The following is a 24,551-nucleotide window of genomic DNA, read 5'->3' on the forward strand; positions in this document are numbered from 1 at the left end:
ACCCTGTGCCAGGTTGCTCTGCGGCAGAGCGTTGGTGATGTTCGGGAGCTCACTGCCATAGTTGCCGTCCTCCAGCGGGCAGACGTCCATGTCGCCCCATTTCTTCAGCTGCTTCAGCCAGCTGCTCTTCTCCTCGCTCTTACAGTGGGGGTTCAGCACCACGCACACCCACAATGCACCTGGGGGAAGGACGTGCAGTCAGAGATCGGGACGCAAAGGAAGCAGAGGTTGTGTGGTGCTGTTTAAGAGGATTTGACCTGGACAGAGTCAGCCATCAGGACAGCTGCCTGAACTAAATGCTAGAAAAAAAGACTCTTCAGTGCTTTCTTTCGTTTTCCTCAGAAACTCAGCACCTTTATGGATCATCCTCTATAAAAGGAACGACACAGGAAACCTCACTACATAACATTTAAAATAAGAATTTATTCTTGGTAACATCTCTTCATTATCTGCTTTAAAAACATTTCTGCAGGGAACAACAGTACTAGACTGAATCCCTACATGTACAATTAATAAAAACTACAAGCGAAAGCATATAAAGTTTGTAGATAAAAATGTTCAAACTTTATATCATGTAGAAAATTGTGTAATCCATACAGTACACTTCTTGCCCCAAAACAAGTGGCAGCTTTATAACAATCAGAGAGAAGGAAAAAAAAACAAGTTAGAGCTGAAGTGATTAGTGGAGTAATTGAAGTTTAATTTAAAAAAAATCTATAGACAACAATTTTAATGATAGATTAATGGTTCAGGCACTTATCAATGAAAATGAACTCTCTCGTTCCTGCCTCTCAAAAGCGAGGACTTGATATTTTTCTCTGTTATATATGACGGTAAATTTAATATTTTTTGATTTTATCAAACTAAAACAAGCTAATTCAAGATGCATCATCATAGACAATATTTATTCATTTATGTGTTTATTTATTTATTTGATATAGACATAAATGGCATTCCATAAAAATCTCTTAAAGATGTTCATTTAGTCTCCTTTTTATGCCTGAAAATTTGAAGAATGTGCTGCTTTCTGGTTCTAAAACTGCAACTGTGCCATTATATTTAAGCAATACCTGATGTTTCACACAATAATGCTTCCACAGTCATGAATGTAAAACATCTTTTTTAACTGCAACACTGCCTCCACAGAGACTAAATGTCATGAATTAAATATTGTGTATCAGCTTTCGCAAACTTCCAAAAGCCAGAGTTGTTCTGCTGTGTGAATCAAAATAATACTGGTAATAACAACAGGCACTAGCACTTCACCTGTTCTACACGCACAGACAGACACAGACGTCGATCCAGGTCGACTGTCAGGTGTCTGCATCTCTGAGAAAAATGATCCGGCAGCAAACCCTGCCTGTCTGGCTGTTATTTCTGTCCGTGTCTGTGTCATGATCTCCCTCGCTCACCCAGGAAGTGTTCTCATTGACCTCCTAAATGCCGAGATTGATTGCAGAGAAGCTGAGCAGCCGTATTGATCGGCAGCCTTTATCATTCACTCTGCATGGGGAGAGAGAGGAGGCGAGAGCAGGAGGAGCAGCTCCTGACTGGATGACCTAATAGCTTACTGACTGGATGAACGTTTACCCGACAAGGTGAGCACCGATTTGTCTGAGTCACTGGCAGGTTCGACACTTCTGTTTGGCCTGCAGTGACTGATGGACTAACCAACAAGCTGATCGGCCAATTTGAAAAACACCTAAACACATGCATCGTTTTGATGGTGTGTTTCTGTTTTTTTCGTCAGACATTTCTTACCTAGCTCGTCCCAGAGCTGCCGACACTTGTCCGTCATGCCCGTGCCCTGCTGTCTCCATAGCGACAGCCTGGGGTCCGCCATGAACTGTTCCGTTATGAGCGTCAGCATTCGGGCGCCGTTGGAGTCTCGCATTCGTAGCATCTCCCTCACCTGGAAAGACCCAGAGAGCCCAGGCTTAGTCACTGTATGTGATCCATAACACACATAACACACTTCCATCTGGTATTGATGCTCTTCAGAATGTATTTCAGGAGAGAAGAAACACTTTAAATGGCTGTTAAAGTCAAGAGGTTTAACATAAACACACTGTAGTGGTAACACTTTACAATAACAGTACATTAATTAGGTAATGCAGTAATAACCATCAGCTGAAAGTAAGTAATGTGTCCAGTAAATCACTCACTAAAGTATTCATGTTAACTAATAGTTAATAAAGATGCTATTAACATTAGTTAACATGAACAACATTAGCAAATGATTAGACACATTAGTAAACTGTTAATTAACTATTAGTTTATGAATATTATTATATGAACACATGTCAAACTGTTCCTTTAATACTTCTGGACAGTAGACATGTCTAAAATCCACATGACATGAAATCGTAGTTTTATGACACATATGTAATCTAGCATGCATAAGATTGAAACTGAAATTAAAATGGCACTGAAATCGAGAGCTCAGACTTTTATCAGGTCTGTTTTAAGTGGGGTTGTTTCACTCAGATAAAGAGCACAAGTAGAAACGCATTTATAAAGCCTCTGCTCTGACTCTGAGGATTTGCAAAGCTATATCTAACCATATTCAAGACCTGTTAATGCCTCGACTTTGAATAATACAGTTAAATAAATCTTAAGAGGTCTCAGGACCTGCAGGCGCCCTGGTTCTTTGTGCCATTCTCCCAGTGGGAAACCACCCCAGGAGAGAAAAATGACTGAGTGTTTCCATTTCTGTGAATCTTCTTATTCTTTGATAGTATAGAATAACTGGTGGGTTCAGGATGAAGTAGGAAAGAACAAAATGGTTACAAATCAGGCTTTTTCATTATCGCAAAGGGGCATTTTACCCATTTTACACATGAAAATGAGTTTACTAACACCTGGTATTAAAATGTAATCTCTGTCTGAACTGGGCTGTGGACAAGACAAACAAGACACACCTCTAACGAATGTATATTCTACGCCATGAAAGCAACAAAAGCTGCGTGAAAAATGTGCAACTAATCTGCTGCTAACAGGGAAGATAATGAATCTAGTCACAGTCACCTACATGCTGGTACTGCAACACAACAGGACAAAATGACATTTTTTTTTTTTACAAAGAACAATGTAACTTCATGTATAACATTTGCTGAATTTACAAGACGGGCCAAATAATTAAGTATACATCATAGACATTTTTTCAGAAAGCGTGTAAAGTTTCCACAAACTCAACAACTCTAAAAACTTTGTGATTTTTAAAGGAAGTCTGTGGCTGATTTGCTGCCACCTCAAATGACTCGCACTGGAGGATACAGATCCAATACTATAATTTATCAGCGTACCAAGGGTGTAATGCGTAATGTGAAATGCAGATTTTGTGATTTTAACTCATACTAGCGGTTAAAACTCGATACTTCGTCTGTGACCCCAGTGTCTCTTTATAGAAGTGTGATAAATCCTTGGAGTCTCCCTTTAAAATATGTCTGTTCAAATCTGGTAGCTTTAATTTGCACTGGAGTAGAGCGGGACACATTTACAACTTAAGTTTGCAACAAGAAATTTAATAAAGAATCTCCTCAAAACAACATCCTAATGACTTTGTTTTCACTAGTAGAGTTTCAGGGTTATAGATGGTCACTAGTGTGTTTGCATAGACTGCTGCTGAGCAAAACATTTAGATCTAGAGATGACAAATATAACATTTATATTACTTATCCTTGTCTTGATGATGATAGTGATAATATCCATCAATAAATAAATTGCACCCATATAATGAAGTAGAAACAGGTAATAGTGATGGATACCTTAGCGAACATGGAGTTGAGTTGTTTCCCAGAGCCGTAGTATCCCCCCTGCGACAGAAACTGTTTGACCTGCTCCCTGACTTGATCCTCGTCCAGATGCCAGCAGTTGTCATCGTCAATGCTGGCGCCTGCAGTCGGGTCCGGTGCACCTGGGAATACACACACACAAGTACAGATTAAATGACAGCCACACACACACACACACAAGGCTGCAATGATACTGTAGAAATGGACAGAAAAGACAAACTGACCACAATGGAACCTAGAAGCACAATTTCACCCTGACATTAACATCACTTGCACCACATCAAAGCTGATACAAACAGAGTCAAGTCTGTGTATTCATTCAGTCACTCCGCTCCTTCCTGTTCCTGATTCATGCTCGAACAAAAAAAATAAATAAACAGACAGTGAGCATGGGAAACGGAGTTTACTTTTAGATAGTTTACTTTTAGACAGCTTCACTCTCGAAAGCACTCGGTATCCTGCGTCTTCTGGTCAAATTCAAGCACTTTTCAAGCATTTTCAAGCTCATTTCATTGGTGATAGACCGACCTGAAACACAGAAGAAATCTAGTAATCTACATCTAAAAAATATTATAAATTCTGCTGGCTATAATTGTTGTCTTTTGTTGCTCACTATTCCATCAGAGGGCACACATCAAAAAAGTAGGACTGGAGGAATGTCAGAAAGCAGTGAAAATGTTTCCCAAAGCCCAAGATGACATCCTCAAATGTTCTGTTCTACCCACAACCCAAAGATATTCACTTCACGGTTATAAACCGGCAAATAAACCAGAAAATATTCACATTTTTAAGAAGTTAGAATTTGGACTTTTCGTAAAAAATGACTCAAATTGATTAACTGATAAAAATAATAGTAATATAGTTAATGGAATAATTGATTTACTATTGATTAAGTGTTGCAGCTCTAAAAAAAAACCCTGACAGATCACTCTAAGCTTAGCCACAAACACTGCTGCACACAGTCAGACAGTGATTTATTATCAAAGTAATGCTGTTACAATTTCCAGCAGTTTCAAAAACTTGATCCAAAATCCAAGCACTGTTTTAACCTTGGAAATACCACATTAATGGAGAAATCTGTGACATATTTACTATAAGAGATCATAAAATTACCATGTTATGTCTTCAGATATCAAGGAAACATGCTACTGGCCTGTAGTTGAAATATTCGCCTCTCAGACATTTTTAGACAATTTAGATGTTGCGTTTGTTTTGCGCTGCTGCAACACACTGCAGCGGCGTGCGGTTTGTCTGAGCTGTGAGTCTGGGTAGGAGCAGGTGAGGGGAAGCAACTCCCTTCAACCATACAGTAAATCATATTTAAATAGATTTCAACCTATGTAAAAAAAAAAAAAAAAAATGAAGTGTTTTCAAGGATTTCTAGTACCAGTATGGACTCTGAACACTGTTTCCTTTGCTTAAACCTCACATCTCATTCCAGATTTCCTCAGACCTTAAAGAGAGGTCGTAATCCAGTCCTAAAACCTAAACTAAAAAAATCTGAATTCATCTAAATCTCTGCAGAATTGTTGCACTGATAGTCACTGCTCTCCTACCTATTTGTTTTACATTTAACTTATAGCGTACCTCCATGACACTTAAGAAAAAGCTGCTCGATTTAGGCTAATCATGCACTGAGGGAATGTAAGACCAACTTTATTTTTCTTCTCTCCAGCGCTGGGCGTGTGTGTGTGTGTGTGTGTGTGTGTGTGTGTGTGTGTGTGTGTGTGTGTGTGTGTTGGAGTAATACTACGGGGAAATGTAGATATGCTCAGAAGGGGGAAGCTTCTTTGATCTAGCAGGAAGCAAGCTGAGGAAAGCCCAGAGATGTGTTTCCAACTGGCTGGGAGGACGCAACGGCAAACAGCAACATTCCTCCATCAAAGAAAGCCCTCGCTCCTGGATCGACTGAACTTCAACCCCCATGATCCCCCTTGTCAAACACAGACAGGAAACGCAGCGCGGGGCTTCCTGGACGGGAGAGCCGGAGAATGTCAACATTTGGCGAGGAGGATGAAATAGAGAAAAACAGATAAAGAGTTTTTCTTTGGTGAGAGGATGTGTCTAGTTTGTCGTTCTCTCCGACGCAGGTCTGTTGTGGTGCTTTTTCTCCGGTCCTTTCATCTCTCCTCTTCTTCCCGTCTCCTCTCTCACTTTTCCCCCAAGTGCCATTTCTCCCGTCTCTTCCTCTCAGTGTCCCTTTCCTTTCCACACACCTTCTCCTGTGTCCATTTCACCATTCATCTCGCTTTTTTTCTGCTTTCTTCAACATGCTCCTGCCACTGGAAGGAGGCAGTCGCAGGAGAGAGGGAACTAAGAAATCAAACGAACCATTTGAAGCTTCGGCGGAGTAATCAGGGCTCTGACGTATGACAGCCTCTGGGCTAGCATGCAGCATGTTTTAAGTCTGGAAGCTTTTAAGTCCGGCCTGTTGCTGTGAAGATATCACTGCAGAGGGACGGACAGCACCTAAACCAAGCTCACTCTTTTAACAATAGCTTTCCTATTGACTGCTTTTTTAGCATTTATGACATCAGAAATGGTTTCTAGATGGATTTGGTGGATGAAAGTTGGTGAAAATCACACAATCATGTGCATTTTCTCAGAAGTAAATGTTGTCCTCTCACCGTGAACCTGGTTGATCTCAGAGTTGGAGGACAGGATCTCGTCGGCCAGTTTCTGAGCGGTGGGCAGCACCTCGGTGTGGTGGGCTGTGATCAGATACTGCACCAGCTTCTGCAGCTGATCTCTGTTCATCTGGAACAACGTCTCTGAGATGGGCAACCGCAGCTTCACCTGGATCACACACACAAACAGAAATGTTCAGTGGTGGAATGTAACTAAGTACATTTACTCCAGTACTTTGTATTTTGAAGGTTTGTGATAAACTGAGGGATTAATCATTCCTTTATGGGTTTAGAAAGCTCTCCAAGTCAACTTTTTAGAGATACATTGTTCCCACAGGACAGGAACACTATGAACATATGATGATAAGACAGAATATGATGCACTGCTGTAGATTAAAGTATCCAACAGTATATAAAGTAGTTTAGATGAGCTCAGTCTCAAACATCTGCAGTGGAAAAATGGGTAACACTTTATTTGAAGGAGTGTACATAACACTTTTATTACAGTGCCATAACTGTGTCATGACACCTGTCATGAACATGGAAATCCGCTGTCCGTCCATCGGCTAACGGTGTGTAAATTAAATCACCATTTGTACTGTACTTAGTCATCAAACTGGCCTTATAACATTAAATGCCATCTTTATGACAAGTCCAAATGGTACCACTTTAGATGAAGTCCAGGAAATTGTTCATAACCCTGTTATAAAAGCATGTGATCGTGAAATAAAACCTAATGACATCTTACTGATGAGTGCAAGATGTATTAGCTTACTTGGGGTCAAGGAAAATATTAATGACATGCTTTTAAAAACCAATCACATATGACAGTTTAATGTAATGTTCAAAGCCAAAGAGTTTCTTTAGGTCTGATTATGTCAAGCTGTCATAACATAGACACTGACAGGTTGCGCTTCATTGGTTAATGTCAAGTTGTCATAAAGAAAGTTTTGTCTTGGTTAAAGTGAAGTTGTCATAACAAAGACATCTCAAACCATGTCAACTCTCCATTACAAATTACATAAGCGACATAATCAAAAACATTAATACTTCACGTTCATGACAGGTGTTATGACGGTTTGATGCACAACCCTTCAAATTAAGTGTTACTGTAAAATGCAACACATGCACTTGCGCAGCAGTAATATTAATCTAAAAACATCATATATAATAGTAAAACACTGACACCATTTTACTGCTAGTTAGTACTTTTACTATTCTACTATCATCTTTACAAAGTATTTTCACATTTTCATTAATGCTTTTACTTAAGTAAAAGATCTGAATACTTCTTACACATTTGGAAATGTAGGTGTATGATGTGTCAACTATATACACTTTATTGTGCTAAGTTGGAAAGGTCTCAGGTGGGACACTGGTTCTTATAAAGCACCCAAATGAAAAAGATAGAATTCTTTTTTGTGCTCCCTGTTTTTGGAGCTACAATCTAGATCAAACTTATTAACTTAATTATGTGTATACCATCTGTGAGCATCTTCAGACACCTAGATGCATTTTGTCTGTTGCGGTTATTACCTGCTCTGGCTTGCGAATGCGGTAAAGAGAGAGTGCCACGACGTGGGCGCAGTAGAAGATATCTCTGTTCCCACAACCACAGGTGACGGAGGTGATCTTGCATCGGTCGAAGCTAATGGCCACCTTGTGGGTGACCTCTGGCTCTGATGACGTGGCAGGTTCAGTTACTGTGCCACTGAGGTGAAACCCTGCAAAGACACAAGAAAGAAGAGGAGGAGTGAGCTTCATTATTCACTGCAATAAAAAAAAAAAAAAGTATACAAAGTGTTGTGTTAAAAGCATGTATAACTATCCTGACTGACATTTTAATGCCTCGGAACTGGCCAAAAAATGTAAACATCAGAAGTTTCCACTGCTTTTAAAACTACATTAGCAAACGCTCACAGAGAAACAGGTACATTGTTTTCTCGATTTAAGACTTTTCATGGGCAATAATGGTGACAGAAGTAAAAAGATGAATAAGTTGTTCAACATCAAAGATATTTCAATATTTCCTGTTTGCTTAGTTTCAACTTCTACCTGGATGTTGTGCATGGACTGCCAAGGAGAACAGAAGCATAAGAAAAGGAGAGAAGGAGCATCTGTGGTAATTTGAGCCTCTACAAACTTACTGAGTGAACCTTCAGTACAAAACACACACATCTTAATGAGATGTCTCCAAAGGGGCACTGCATCTGATACTCTCTCTACCTCTCTCTCTCCTTATGTCTCTATGCATTTGTGTGTGTGCAGTCAAAACGGGGGTTGCTAGGGTGTGATCATTTCCTGCCCATGCACACATTCAGCTCCCAGGGTAGTAAGCGTAGGTGCCTGTAGAGATGAACTTAAAAGTCTGCTTTGCATAGTTAGGGCCCTCACACAGTGAGCTAACCACTGGCTGAACATTTTAGAAATACTCCAGTGAATAACAACTGTCCTTACTTTCATGACACTCACAGGAAAACCCTTAAAGAATTCATTACATAGAGACTCCTATGGCATAATTCTATTCCAAACACCTGGAGACATCAAGCTTTGGGTCTAAATATAAATTTGATGAATGGGAGAGGAAAGTGCTCAGCTGTGGAGTACCTCAAGGCTCTGTCCTAGGGCCCTACTGCTTTGCCGAGCACACACAACTTCATCTGTAAAGTTAGGAGCCTGCATCAGACTGATGTAGAGCTGCAACCATTAGTTGATTAATCAATTAGTCAATCAAAAGAAAAATAGTTGCCAACTATTTTGATAATCGACTATTCGTTTAAGTCATTTTTCATTGAAAAATGTCAAGCAAATGTCAGTCCCTGTTTGTTTGATGTGAGGATTTGCTGCTTTGTGATTTTTGGACAAATAAACAATTTGAAGACATCACGTTGGGTGATCCTAGGGCCCTGACTCAAATTCATTTATCCCTGCAGACAGGAAGCAGTAGCAGTCTGACGGAGAACAATTAGTTGATTCAACAGTGAGCCTATATAAAAATGGCTGCCAATAGTTTGATTGTCAAGTAATTGTTTAAGTAATTGAAACCAAAATTGTCACATGGCATTCTGGCCTTTTTAAGGGTATCAAAACTGTGTCATCAAAACTATGTCGAACATAAGGTGGAATCAAGGCTGGGGTATAAATATAAATTTAATGAATGGGGGAAAAAGTACAACTGCGGAGTGCCTCAAGGCTCTTTCCCAGGGCTGCTTTGCTGATCACACACAACTTTATGTATCTGTAAACTCAGGGACCAGCAACAGTCTGATGGCCTGAAAGAACCATCTGACTGACATCTAATGTTGGAAGTCTACAACTTTCTCAAGACCAATGAAAGTTAAATGAACACTAATCCTATTTGTGCTAAACTCATCAAAATTTGACAAATCTGACAACCTGGCACCATCATTTAGTGTAGAGGGTTATCTTTGATTCTAATCTTATTAATAAAGAAGTACAATTCTGTTTTCTACAATTTAGGTATATGTTTATGCATGCAGAGCCTCTGGTCTATTGCACCCTAAATTTAATGCACTTACTTTTAATTAGCACAGTTAATTTGGCTAAAACATACAGAACAAATTGAGCCCTTTCATTCCAATGCCATCAGCTACAGGCCAGTAGCAGTACCTGTACAGACCAGGCACTAAAAGAAATAATGCGACGGGAAAAGAGGAACTGAAAAGACAGAAAGGTAAAGGTGGAGGTGGAACAAAAAGCTGAGTAAAAGAATGGCAAGTGAGGAAACAGAGGATAAAGGGGACGAGATAGGAAGAGAAATGTGAGAGGAGAACAGAGAATAGGGGAGGGGAGAGTGTATCTGGTCTGTCCTGTCGTCTCACTGTGACAGGTCAATTATTTATGAGGTGAGGTGTGTATCTGTGTGCTTGTGTGTGTGTGTGTGTGTGTGTACACATTGGATTACTGTATCTCACCAAACCATAGCAACCCCACTGCTGCTTTCACAGCTAGAAAGACAGGAGAGGGAGAGACATAAAGCGAGGATGAGCAAGCTAACTGGAAAGCAATGATATGGCTATTTTGGGCATGGGCTCTGAAGCACTGACAGCCTAACAAACACACACATGGGAACACACACACACACACACACAGACATGAACACTTAAATTCTGGGGTATGGGCCAGCATGGTGGAGCAGCCTAATAAGCGCGTGTTAAGCCATCTCCCTGGCAAAATCCCACAATAGGCTTTTCCAAACCAAATGTTGTGAGCGCACACACACAAGTAAGCTATCACACACACAAATATACACACACATGCTGAGACCCAATCAACTGCAAACTGCTTTCACTATGACAAAGAAAGATGAGGAGCTACAGGAGAATGAGGAGGGGGGGGGGGGACCGACGACCACACGAAGGGTTGAAAAGGACTGACACACACTGTTGTCGCACTAGCTGATTGCTAACCAAAGTGCTCTCTGAACCAAGACTAAACTTGTCGGCTCACCACTTCCCACCGGTGTAACAGGCGCTCGCTGTTGAGATCGACATCTCAAGCTACCACCCAGACTGCCGACATACAACTATCAAAACACTGACCTACAGACACAACAAGTCTGACTCAGTTTGGACCAAAAATAGCAGTTCTTTGACAAAATAAAAAACACTGCAAAGGCCTATTTTGGTGTGGGTTTGCTGCTACAGGTATAGAGAAGACACAGTGTGATCCATGAACTCCAGATTGGGTAATACACTGATGAACATAAAGTAGGGATCCACTGATCCAGTTTTCTCAGTTTTATTTATCCTTATCTGACACTTCTTCCGATACTTCAACTTGGGATATTTGTCATTACCTTGCAACAATTCACTACCAGTGCTCTTTTCCCCAAATTTGAAATATGCACACCTCACTGTGTGAAGCTGATTGGGATTATTTTTACATAAGCTAACATGAATCACAGTGATGATGAAATTGACAAAGAAACTATATTTAATGTGGATGGGTCATGGTCGGTACTGATGTGGCATTGTAGGACTGTTGCAAACACCACACAGGGGTTTACAAATGCTGTAAGAAAGAGTCATTATCACAGCAATCACTGTATCCACTATTTTTTTTTTTATTATTTGAATTGAGTTGTTTGAGTTGTCACAATACCAGAATTTAAACTTCTGTACAATACTAGAATTAAGAAAACATACTTGTTACCTCTTTGGATACCACGGCAAAAAGAAACAGAAGTAGTGATAGCCACACAATTTTTTTTTTATTAACAACCTGCAAACAGTGCTGATACTGACAAAAGTCACTGAACACAGGTTTTTCTAGGCTGCAAGCCAAATTTCAAGCTGGACAATAAAGACTGAACTGAACTCATGTCTTCCTGAAGCAGAGGGCTCCAGGGTCATCCAAGTTCACCTTTTGCTGCAACAAAATGCATCAAATACGTGCAGACATTCCAGATGAAACGCCTTGTAGTATGAGCAGTGAGACACTGGGCTAATTCTGCTGTGTACCATGAAATTGTCAAGACTGAGAGGTAATGATTGTGTGTTCAACCTGTGGTAACTTTCTAGGGAATAATGCTGGGACAAACTGCTGTGCGATGCCTTGGCGTCATGGACTTATGGAATCCTTTTCTGACTGGTACCCATGGTAACATATATGTGCCAAAGCAACCCGCTCCAGTCTCTGTGATGCAGTGCTATTTTTGGTCGGCACATGGCCAAACCATCTGAACTACCCACCTGCAGACCCACATACCAACGTGTCAACTGACCCAGCAGCCATCAAAGCCGCAGATAGGCTATACCACAAAGTGACCCAATGACCGAAATACCTATCAATCGACCTATCTGGGTTAATGCCAACCAACTGAAAGACCTACTGACATACCTACGCATCATCATGCCGACTGACCACCTTACAAACTATCCTGGCACCCAACTGACCAATTGTTTTCCAAAAGGACATGGCTGACCAAACTGTCCACTGAGCCAAACAGGCCATCTGACTATGACAGGAAGGATGAGAGAGAGACTGAGAGAGAACAGACTGCAGAGGGAGAGAAAGAGGCTGATGCCAGTGATAGACATAAAGAGTCCTCCGAATTGTTGAAAGCTCTCCCTCCCACTGAGTCCGCCTGTCAGACCAATCTCTGTGTCTCGCAGCTCATGGTAATATCATAAATGTCAGAAAAAAGGCTTTCCATTCCTTCCCTCCGTCTCTATAATGGATATACCTGTAGAGCCAATTTGCACTAACCGCAGCTTAGTGTAAGGGAGTCCAAATTTGATCTTCCGGTGCTGAAATCATCACAGCGGTGAGCGAAAGATCAGGCAAAAATCGGGGGAGTGCATTTCTTAAAAGCATCAGGGGAACATTTGAGAGCTATCTTCCCTCCAAGCTGTCTAAATAATGTCCTGTCAGTCATCAGTCATCTCTGCACTTGTCTCCAGAAATTCAGTTTAGCATTTCAGATGAGTGAGGAAGTTTTGATGGCAGATGATATTAGGTATAAAGGCTTTCCCACAGCTGGCAGTGCTGCTCTCTCTTTCTGTCTTGGCTTCGGACCTGCGCCCCCCCCCCCCCTTCTCTCTCCGTCTGTGTCTGTTAGGCTAAAGCCTATTGTTGCTCAGGCCACAGGGATGAATGTAATGGTGACACCGCTGCTCTTTTCACTTTCAATCAAGTCTAAAATGGCTCAGACATAGTTCACAGTCTGTCCGTCTGGCACCCTGTCCCCTCGATCTTTTTCCAGTCTCACACATAAAACCCACAACATAGCTGGCTTTAATTATCCGTAAGTTAGCAGGTCTTTGGCATTCATATCAAAGTCAAGTCTTCCACACAATATGGCAATTCCTAACAGATTAGGCAACACTCATGAGCATCCAAAAGGATGTTGCGTATAACAGCATTTTCTGAGTTTGCTGTGATTGGCCACATGTTCAGTGACAGCTGCTACGACTGGCTGATCAATCTACTGGCTGCCAACTATTAAATGAAATGATTATTTTGATAATCAATCATGTCATTAATAATAACTACTAAATTCTCTGATTTCAGCTTCCCAAATGTGAATATTTTCCGATTTAATTAATCTTTTGTGGCAGCAAGCTGAAAATCTTTGGGTTGTAGACAAAACGAGACATTTTAGGACATGACCTTGGGCTCTGAGACGCACTGATCAATACATTTTTCTGACATTTTATGAGCCAGACAACTACTCAGTTAATCAAGAAAGTGATCAACAGCTCTTACCTAACATTAGGCAAAAAGGCGAGTTTGCGTATTTTCCTAAAATGACAAACTAATCCTTTAAATGAATAGCTGTAACAGCAGCAGCTATTATGTATGCTTCATCCATCAATCATGCTGCTTTTGAAAACTGATTTTCTATAAACTGGCAGAGTGTGCTGCACAAGATTAGTTGTCATAACAACATTCAATACAAATAGTAAGGGACCAAGGACAGAACCTTGAGGTACTCCACAGTTGAGTATATTATTTCTGCCTTTCATCAAACATGTATCTAGTCCCAAAGCTTGGTGATTCAATACTCAAAGGCTCGGTGTAAAACTGTACCCCTTCTTTCTGCCGCTCTCGCACACACAGTCCTTCTCTGTGTGTGTAAAGGCTGAGGGAGACAGTGTGTCTTCAGCAGATGGGGATGCAATGACACTTGATAAAAAGACGCTGCATCAGACAGTCTGCAAGCACACACACACACACAGACACGTAAACAAAGTGAACAAAACGACCTTTTCAGAGCCTGTCTGCTTTTGTTCTTAATGCCACAGTGACGAAACAACACAAACTAGTCAGTGATATTCACAGTAGATATCTCTAATCTCTCGCTTTTTGTCACACACACACAAATACACTTTGTGCTCTTCTCTACCGGGCCATTGGACTGGTTCTGCAAAACCGATGAATTTCTAACAAAGGTGAATTAGGAGTGTGATGTGTGTAAACTGGGAGTGTTGCCAAGTACAATGATCTGGCCTAATCCTTGGGGAAAATCACATGGCCTTGTATGTGTATGTGTGTATCATGTCTTTTTGTCTGTTCTGATGCAGGTATGCATGCATGCCCTGAAAACCTACACACACACACACACACACACACACACACAAACACACACGCACACACACACACACACACACACACACACCGTCTGCTGCTGGCATCTTTTGTGCAGAACTAAGTGTGTAAATGTGTGTCATTTGTGGTTATTAACACCACTTTTATTGTGCGTGCTGCACATCATTGAGAGCTACATATAGAGCTGTGTGTATCTAAACCCCAGCTATAATCCTCATTCTGATTTTGTTTAATGAAAGAGAAAAAAATGTGAACCACAGCAGGATCCCAATCTCTTCTGTCAAATAAGAGAATTCAGATTTTGCATGTGGATTTGTTTTTAATCTGGATTATTTTCATTTGAATCAAAATATACAATAATGCATGTGGGTAGGACTTGACAATGTGCGATGTCTATTTCTAGACGTGTAAGCAGGTGAAATCCTGCTGCACAGTAGTAACGACGTGTGTGAGAAAACCACAAAAAGTGTGAAGAAACAATAAAAAAAAGAGAAAAGATGACTTGAGACCACCATTGTACATTTTCAGCCCCTCCTTCTCAGATGTATATATATACACACATATACACACTCTGCCCTGCCTCCCTCCCACCCTGTTGTACACCATCTGTCACTCGATGGCAGCTCCGCCCACACAGAAGCCAGTCAGCCAATGAGGAGGCAGATAGCTCCCCACGCTCATAGGCCATTAACCCCTAATCAGCTGGGGAGATGGAGCCAGGCAGTGAGCCAAAGTGTGCATGTACACACACACACACGCTCGCACACACCCCTAAACCAGTCTTATTCAACCAAAGCCTCACCACAGGCCTCGCAGACAGACACACAAACCCCACCGCTTAGGGTGGATTTTAAAGTTTAGGAAGAGATCTTTGATTCCATTCATCTACCTGCCTCACAGAGCTGCGCCTACACTACACACACTCTGCCAAAAGCCACTCCTTCAGTTCGCTGCCCACACAAGATCACCACATCCTCTGTTTGGCAAAGCAATGTATGTAAATGTGTGGCGATCTAAAGGAAAAAAGAAGTGTCTAAGTAAGGTGTTCGTCCACCATGAGCCATTTTTTTCCCCCAGATGTTTCCACTTTTGGTGTTTTCATGATCGAGGTTCAATTTCCACACACAGCTCCAGCCGCAAACACTCACCTCCTTGACACAAGCAACACAAACACTACAGTGGGGGTGTGTCGACGCAGCCTTGAACCGACAATTGCAGGCTGTAATATTCTCAATCTAAATCATGAAATGGTGCTTAAACAAAGAAGAGAGCTGAATTTTCTAAAGTGAAATCTCACTAATTAAGCCTAATAACCGAGACAGTCGGTGTCAATTATACTCAGTGGCAGCAATTAGTCTGTGTCGACCACAACTGACAAAAAGACAGAGCAAAATGCGGTTTTTCACTGAGCAGTAGTCCCTTTTAGTAGTTTCTATCATTGCTGTTAGGTAAAATACAATGATACATCTACTTGGTTGATATTAACTGGCAATTTTAGCTTTTTAACAGATATATCAGCGCAAATGTTGACCAACATGTAACAAGAAATTGCAGTGCAGAAATGCTAAAGATAGGTTTTAAGTAATTTATGTTTGACTGGCTTATATTTGAAGTCGTGATTAAATTTCATTTAAGTTCACAGCTGGAACGATTAGTTGATTAAAAGAAAATTAACGGCCATCTATTTTGATAACTGATTAATAGTTTCAGTCAATTTTCAAGCAAAAATGTCAAATATTTGTTATTCGGAGCTTCTTAAATGTGGGAATTTGTTGCTTTTCTTTGTCAGTTATGGTTGGGCAGAAGACGTGTGATGAGCATTTTTTTTTTTTTTTTTACAATTATCTGACATTTTATTTTGTAGACTAAACAATTAATTGGCTACTCGTGAAAATAATCTGCCGATTAATTGATAATGTGATTATTTATCTTTGTCAAAATTATTTAATTTAATTCAGTTTTAAGTGTGATTTGCGGTGGTGGATCACCCTTTCCTATCACCATGAACATTTAATACTTTTATTTCATAAAACATTTGTCTTCAGGGAAATAGAGCACAGATGCTTTTGTCATACAACAAAATTCATATTTAATGAGGCTATTATTTTACAGGGCTGATCCGATATCAATACCAGTATCACAATGCCTCTGATACAGGAAAAAATGGATCAGGTACATGCACAGATTCAACACCACACAATTTATTAGGTCCCAAAATGCCATCTTTTAAACTTGAGCCAGGTCATACAATGATGATAGCATTCATATCAAATTCATACAGAAATACTAATATACTGCTGTTAAAAATTATAATATTCTTGGATATTTTGTGGGATTAGATTGTTACAAAGCTCATATGAAAGTTCAGGTACTGGAATCAGAAAACGTCTCTTATTATTTGGGCCATCAACACCTAACTGAACAGCACAAGTGAAGTGCACAACAACAAAACAAAGCAACTAAACACACACTTTCCTTTTCAAACACACTGGCTCATCCTCCTCAGCCACCCACAAACTGTCTCTGAGCGCTTCTCTCACTCCGTCTACGCCGATGACACATTCCTATTTGCTTTGATCAGGAAACTGCATCTTCAGCAGTAATAAACTCAGCTGATAAAAAATCCTACCACCTTTTTTTTTTTTTTGTTCCTGCGCTAATCTCACTGCCCCTTTCCAAAACTAGCCTCATGCAGGATTCATCCTCCTCCAGTAGCCAACACATCCCTCGCAGCCTGCAGCCCTTCCCATCTCCCATCTGTTCTGACAGCTCCAAGGTTTACACAGCACCCCCCTGCCCGCTCTCATTCACACACACAGACACCCACATGGCCCTGTATTCAATCAGCCATCTATCTCTGCACAACAGACGCGCATATGCACACACACACACACACACACACAAACTGAGTACACTGAATCTTCTCCTCCCCTCCGCCTATCCATCTATCCATCCATCCATCATCCATCCATCCTTCCATGTTTGCTGATGCGATAACAGCTGATTGATTCATTTGTGATTTCCCAGCAGCCCCGTCCCAAACACACACGCGCACAAAAAAATCCTTGCTAACCGCCGGGACTCATTTGTCATGATTACATTGAATTGATTCCCTGATTTGCTCCATTCTGTTGCGGCGGGGGAGGAGAGGACGGGGAGACGGGAGGGGAAGAGGGGAAGGGGGAGAAAAGGGGAGAAAGAGAAAAAGATGGGAGAGAAAGGTTTAATCAAGTCCCTTTCAGCTGATGTGTCACTGTAAAAACAACGAGAAGGGGGGAAAACTGCAGATCTGACAGAGCTGACACGGGCGGAAATCGGCAAAAGGCTGACGTGTCGGCCCTGAGTTCCCAAAATGATTGAGAAAAGGGCAACGAAAAAGAGGAAAATGGAGGAAGGAATTCAGAGGGAGGGAAGGTTGCACTTGACGCAAACCAGATTACTTGTGTTCAGCAAAATGCTCATTGAAGACAGATTAAGAGATGGACAAAGAATGATCAAAATCATCAGAAAGAGGAAGAGCATAGACGGGCTCATAGGTCCTATTTTTGATGCACACATGGACGAGACAAAAGCTGTAGGCTCTGAACAGCGGTGAGGGTTGGATGGACAGAAAGAAGGAGGGGTGGCATCCATTGCTTGATGGTGTCTGAAATTCAATCAAGAATTTCACCCGTTTAATCTGAAAGCAAACTATACAACCTGAAAGCCAAAGTGGTCCAATTCAAGTCTTGCATACATTCCACTGTTAATGGAGAGTCACTTGGTTGATTCATGCCATTGTGAGCTTGTGCAACACTAGAATGAAGGTTATTTGGTGAGGAGAAAAAGCCATAAATGCTGCTTTTCAGCTTTGCAGGAGAATACAGGACCAAAAAAAAATAAACCCGAGAGCAGAAAACACTCACGCAAAAACACTGAAAAATACATTTTATTGAACACAGAACTGAAGCCGGGGTTGAAGTGAAGCAAGAGTTAAAGGGCCTTGGTATGTGTGTGTCACACACAGAAGCTGTCCTTTCTCCACTGTGTGTAAACCCTGTTCACCCAAGGCTAAATTAGAGATAAGAAGGCCATGTTTTTTTGTTCTGGCCCGTTGTTTGCAGTGTAGAGGCATTATTGTGCTGCGGCCTTGTCTGGCCAACTTACAAAGAGACAAGCAGAAGCAATTTATCAAGCTGCAAACACTCGGAGAGAGACTCATGTCAATCCCCTGCAGGTGACAAAGCCTGCCTTCATTGTCTGCTTGAAAAGTTGGACCACTTTTGACTTTTCCTTTCTAGCTTTTTCCACTGTGGTTAACGTTTGTGTGATCCTTGACACAAGCAATACGATGCTGAATTCAAATATGAAGCTGCAAACAGACAAAAAAAAGCAAAGAGATGTCTGATTTTGAAGGGAAACTTGTGTCAGGTGCAAAAGACGTCAAAGCAGCGACAAGCGGCGCAGCAAGGTGGAGTTCAGAAAGGGTTTGACTTCATGCAAATGTATTACATTATGCTGGGTGAAACCTCATAGGGAACAAAAGCACTTGTGTGTAATTCCCACAGAAAATGAATGCACATTTGACAGAGGTGTCCTATAGCCCAATCACAGCTGAATATGCAAATAAGATGATCTGTGCAAAAACCAGAGTGCAAATATGCCTGAAGGCTGCAAAATCAGCGAGAAGCAAAGAAACAGCCTGCCTCTTTGTATCCGTACGTGCGAACGCACACTGACGGGTTATGGAATTAAATGTGCATCAATGTGAGAAGTATAATGTACAACATTTGTCATGATATTACATGCCTTTTGTATCCAGGCAACTAGTCTGTGTGACATTTCACACTTAAGGTGCGCATAAACTGCAACTTTTTTTTGCTGATAAGCACCTCATGTGATACAGTTGACAAAGTGTTAATGCTAACGCTAAACTGTTGCTATTGAATGAGGCTTTCAGAGGCAAAACATTATAGTTTGCAGCCTGTTAAAATGCAGCTCTTTTATGGATTTGAGTAGCTTTCATTAGCATCAGGCAGCCAGTTGCCGACGTGACTACCTGGTAACACGTTCTCAATTATACTGTATTGTACAGCTGCAGTTGACTTTGACACAGGAATCAATGTGAGAAAAATATATGCTAACATTATCACACACAACCAGTTTTAATTAGCAGGCAACATCCACTTAGCTTTTAGGCTTCATACCAATTCAAAGGATGTTAAATTATTAGGACAACTTGATCACAGTGGTGGCAATAAACAGAAATGTCTTTTCCATGCAACTAATTTGGAAAATGCACAACACAACGTGGAAAAATTAAACCACATCATTACTTTTGATAAACTCTGATTAGCTGAGGGGGATAAGGACAAATGAATATTGATAGCTGAACGTACATTATGAAATCCATGCACGGGACCAAAGTGTGGCGTTCTTTACGTTGACGTGGCAAGAGACGTGTTTCCTCTCTCTGTTTGGTTGCATTTTTCTCTTGTCTCCATGTCTATAGCTGACAGAGACATAATGGGAATTGGTTGCCATAGCAGTTACCATATGTTTGATGTTACTGTAGCAGGGGCATAATTTTTGGCTAAAACCTTACAATTAAGCTAAACACTGCAGGACTTTATATGATCGTCAGCTCAAACGGTTGTCGGCACCCTTGTACTGTATGTTATTTCTGCTTTACCATTGAATGTATTTTTAAATTATATATTTTTGTAAAACTTTTATGGAGAGTAATTCCAGTGTTGCTGTCAGAGGAAGAACAGGGTTTCAGAAGGGTGAAATTCAAGCACGTTTAAGGTTTTAAAACCCTTGATGCCTTTAACATCACAACTAAATTGCAAGATATGGTTAAAAAAAAGTTATAATAGTAGTAATATTGTGATTATTAAGTAAAATTAAATAAAAAGATCAAATTAAGTTTACAGAATTGCTTTAACATGATTATTTAATGCTCATCCAACGCCAGGAGACAAATAAATACGACAACAGGGTCATTTCATTTCAAATATTAAAGAATTAAAAGTGATTGTGTGGATGAAACACCAGATCATTTTGAAAAGGAAGAAGTATATTCAAATTCAAGTATAACTTGAAACGGAACTGTTAAAATTAGGCCTTTTCCAAATCTTCAAGACTCATATAAATCCTGGGACTAAAGATGGAACACAAATGGAAATTGACCTCCAAATGTTAGCATTTCTCTACCTTTCATCCCAGCTGAAGACGACATAACCAATATAGGATATGTATATATGGACACACATTAACAAGGCAACATGTAGGCACATGAAAGGAGCCGACAGCTGTAAAAGGTCACTGCACTGGATTTAACCTCCAATTACCAATACATCACTTTACCAAAGACTTGCATGCACATTTACACATGTGACTTTTTCAGTTACTCACACACATGAAAACACACACACAACACATGATATCAGCTACATGTACAGATTCTTCCCTGCAGCAAACCAGTCATCTGGAATGTGTGTGCGTACTCTGGTTCTCTTTGTGTGTTAATTTAAGAGTGTGTGTGTCCGTATGCATCTGTCTGAGCAATGCATGCAATGTTAATGTGGTTATGCACACACATATGCACATTTACACACATGGATTTCCTGCTTGTGTTTACGTATGCCAAGCCTGTTGTCTCCGACTCTCCCTCCGCTGCTCTTTTGTCTCGTCTTTCTCCGTCTCTCTCGCACTTTGCCCTTTTCCTAAACCAGCCGTGGCCTTCGCCATGGTTTTTGTTTAATATGGCGGCATGCAAAGCAAAGGAACAACCATCTGCCACATGCATGCAGCCGCCGTCTTAGGAACAACAAGGGCTGGCATCACAATGCCTCTTTAGTTAGTGTGTGTGTGCGTGCAGGCATGTGTGTGTTTGTTCTTCAAGCAGCAGTCTGCAGGGCAAGATAAGTATGCATTTAAGAGGCTTATATTTCATTTCAGGAACTGAAGGAGACAAAATGGCTCCATTCTGAGTTGGCGGACACAACACAAGGAACGGCGAGGTTGCAACAAAAACATAAAGGAGAGAAAAAGCTCGGCGTTTGTGTACTCGCACAGCGGAGGGAGGCACAAAGATGAGCATTTGTAGTTTGTGCACAAACACAATTGAGCACAAAGCAGAACATTTGAAATACAAATCCAGCTTTATTAATCAGTGCTTTTTGTTTACTGTACGGCTAAAAGCAAATATCTGATGAAAGCAGCCAAATCAATGTCTGAAGACGGAACAAAAGTAACTTCAGGGACATTTTAGAATAGGGAGGGAATATTGACCCGGGCTTGTCAAGCAGATGACACACTCATGGAGCCTCTGAAGGCAGGCAGACAGGCTGCACAAGCACACAAAATTAGCAAAAAAAAAAAAAATACACAGTATGAATAATTAAGCAACTTTTTGATGTTCTACAGTGACTGAAAGTGGCCTGAGTACAGTATGTCAACAGTATTTCATGCTGTTTCTAGTGTGCTTCAGCTTTAGTTCTGTCAAACAAAGCTGCAAAAATACTTTGACTTGCAACTACAGACAATGACATCAGTTAGTTTTAGATGGCAGCTCGACTGATATATCGCTGGACCAATATTATCGGCCCGATAATGACCTATCACAGCTTTATTTATTTTTTAGCTTTATTGGTACTTTTCTGAGCATAGTTGACCCTTTTTCTTAATACAGATTTAATATATTTTGTTCAATTTATGTGTTTTCATTTATAGGTATTTTTAATTATTAAAAATACCGGTGAAAGTTTATTGTTTCAGTTCCGTTATATAATTGTGTCATTTTGTTCAACTTTTGAGGGATCATTAAAAAAAATGCATCCATATGTTCATGTATATATTCTATATTCTGCATGAATAATATTGGCCGATACGTCGATAGTTCTTTTACTCAGTGTCTGTATTTGCATCATCCCCAAAAATCCAGTATCGGTTGGGCCTTTGTGAAGATTTTCACTGTAAAAATCTAAAAGTTTTGAGACCAACTCAAGCTCAAAAGTTTTAAAAAAGTTTTACCAACTCATGTTTTCTCGACATAATTTATTTTTCTCCTTTAGATGAACCTAAAAAATATAGTAAATTATCTCAGCCAAAGATTTCCAAAGATTTTAAGGTTGGCAAAATGTTTCAAATGATTCAAAACTCAAAAATCTAGTGAGGCAGTTGCCTTTAAATGTTGAGTTTCCTCAACTTTTTTTTTCCAGTGTTGTTAAAGGTGAATCACTGTTTGGATTCCCAGCATGCCCAGGGAAATGAAAAATGCTGTTGGTTTACTGGTTAATCTGGCGGCATAGTAACAGCTCGTTCTCAGTCTCACTGGGTTCATATTAAACAAAAGAAGCAGAAATTTCAGACATGTACTCGGTTCAATCCCTGCTGGCACCGTAGCTTCCTGCAAATCTGAAAATAAATACTGGGCTGTAGGTTGTGTAGGATATTTTTCTTCAATTCTTTCTGGGGAAATAAATTGTCTACTGGAAAGGTCGTGACATTTGTGGTTTTGTTGGACCGTCTGCATGTCTGAGTTTAGAAACCTTTTCCACCCCCTGATTAGCCTCCACCCCTACAGAGCTGATCACTGCTCTCCTTGCACAATCATGCATGAAACATGAATAATGAAATATAATGAAAACAGCTTGCAAGCCAATATACAAGCTGACGATCCACACATGCCCCCTTCGCTCTCTCGCGCACACGTACGCACAATAGCTCGGCAAGGGTGAAACTCTCATTTATCCATTAGCTGAAAAGCAATCACAGATTTGCACAGAAACACGCACACACACACATTCGTAGAAAGGGAGGTGGGGGGGACTTCTGGTTGACTTCATCAAGCTCTCATCAAGCCAAGCCACCATATGGGGATGGGGCCCAAAACAGAGGGGGATTGGATTGCGTGTGTGTGTGTGTGTGTGTGTGAGTGTGTGTATTACAGAGACCCCCCCACCTCCCCAAATGCAACACAAAGGAAGCATGCATCACCAAATCAGCTTTGTCTTGCATGCATTATGACGCTGCTGCTGCCCCATTAAGAAGACGCCCCCTCCCAGCACACACACCCTGAAGGTGTGTTGAGCTCAAAACAGCTGAAGAAGGGCCAGACACTCTGATTACTACCTCCTCCTTTTTCCCTACACACACACTTTTCTCCAAACTCCCCCATTGTGTTTTTATTGCCGTCTCTCTCATGTCTAGCTTTGCCTTCCTCCTCTTCTTCTAGCCAGCGAGGCACCCTGAAAATCCTGAGAATCCCCTCTCCCATCACCCCCTGCTTGCCTCCCCGCATGCACACACACACCCCATGCACCAAGGCCGGCTTGCTGACGTAGGCAGACAGTCGTACGTGGGGCATACATTGAATTTTAATCTGGGCGTGACCTGCTTTTTCTTAGCTTCCCCCTTTCACGGGCAAGCACACACCCCCTCTCCTCCCCGAGCGCCGCCCACCCACGACACCCCCTCTAAGACCCAGGCTGTAGGCCTCGAGGCTGGGGCCTCGCCTGCCATTGTTAGCCCACAATGGGTGAGAGGCGGCTGGCAGGCAGGCAGCAGCCAGGAGGCCTGGTGGAGGAAGCCACGGGAGAGGGAGGAGGATGGAGGGATGGATGGATGGAGGGGGTATGGCATCCTCGCACAGGCAAACCACACATGACGAACTCAGTGAACCCATTTGTTGAAATGAACAAGAGACGTAAAGACAAAGACAGGAGTGGAGATGATAAACCAAATCAAGAAAATGCAACAGAACTTATCAATCTCAAACAAGCTGTGAGTGACGCACACTCTGTTCACTGCAGCATTATTCTGGACGCAGGCTGTCGACTCCATTGAATGTGCCGTCTAAAGCTGGGATCAAGCTTAACAAAGTGAGCTTTATTCTCCAGTGGAGGTTCATTTATTTATTTCAAATGAGAGCATCTGTCGCCGCAGCCAGGCGGCACCGCGAGGTTGATTTACTGCGAGGCTGCGTTCAAACCAGCATTTCAGGGTTGCACAACATCAGTGAGACATCACCCGGCGACACGCCGGGTCGGCCAGTCAAACGCGTTCAAGGACA

The 24,551-nt window shown here is 41.2% G+C and overlaps 1 protein-coding gene across 1 annotated transcript in view; it reads right to left on the bottom strand.

Moving 5' to 3' along the window:
- The window catches only part of zswim5 (zinc finger, SWIM-type containing 5), an 81,957-nt gene that overhangs the window by 15,858 nt on the left and 41,548 nt on the right, over window positions 1-24,551 (bottom strand). The window contains exons 2-6 of the mRNA XM_084732551.1: window positions 7,958-8,145; window positions 6,422-6,590; window positions 3,768-3,916; window positions 1,762-1,912; window positions 3-179 (exon numbers count right to left, since the gene is read on the bottom strand). Coding sequence (XP_084588677.1) covers window positions 3-179; window positions 1,762-1,912; window positions 3,768-3,916; window positions 6,422-6,590; window positions 7,958-8,145 — 834 coding nt within the window. The remainder of the gene's footprint in view (window positions 1-2; window positions 180-1,761; window positions 1,913-3,767; window positions 3,917-6,421; window positions 6,591-7,957; window positions 8,146-24,551) is intronic.

The sequence above is a fragment of the Lutjanus erythropterus genome, chromosome 12 (assembly GCF_056507025.1).
Source record: "Lutjanus erythropterus isolate fLutEry1 chromosome 12, fLutEry1.hap2, whole genome shotgun sequence".
In the NCBI taxonomy this organism is placed as follows: domain Eukaryota; kingdom Metazoa; phylum Chordata; class Actinopteri; order Lutjaniformes; family Lutjanidae; genus Lutjanus; species Lutjanus erythropterus.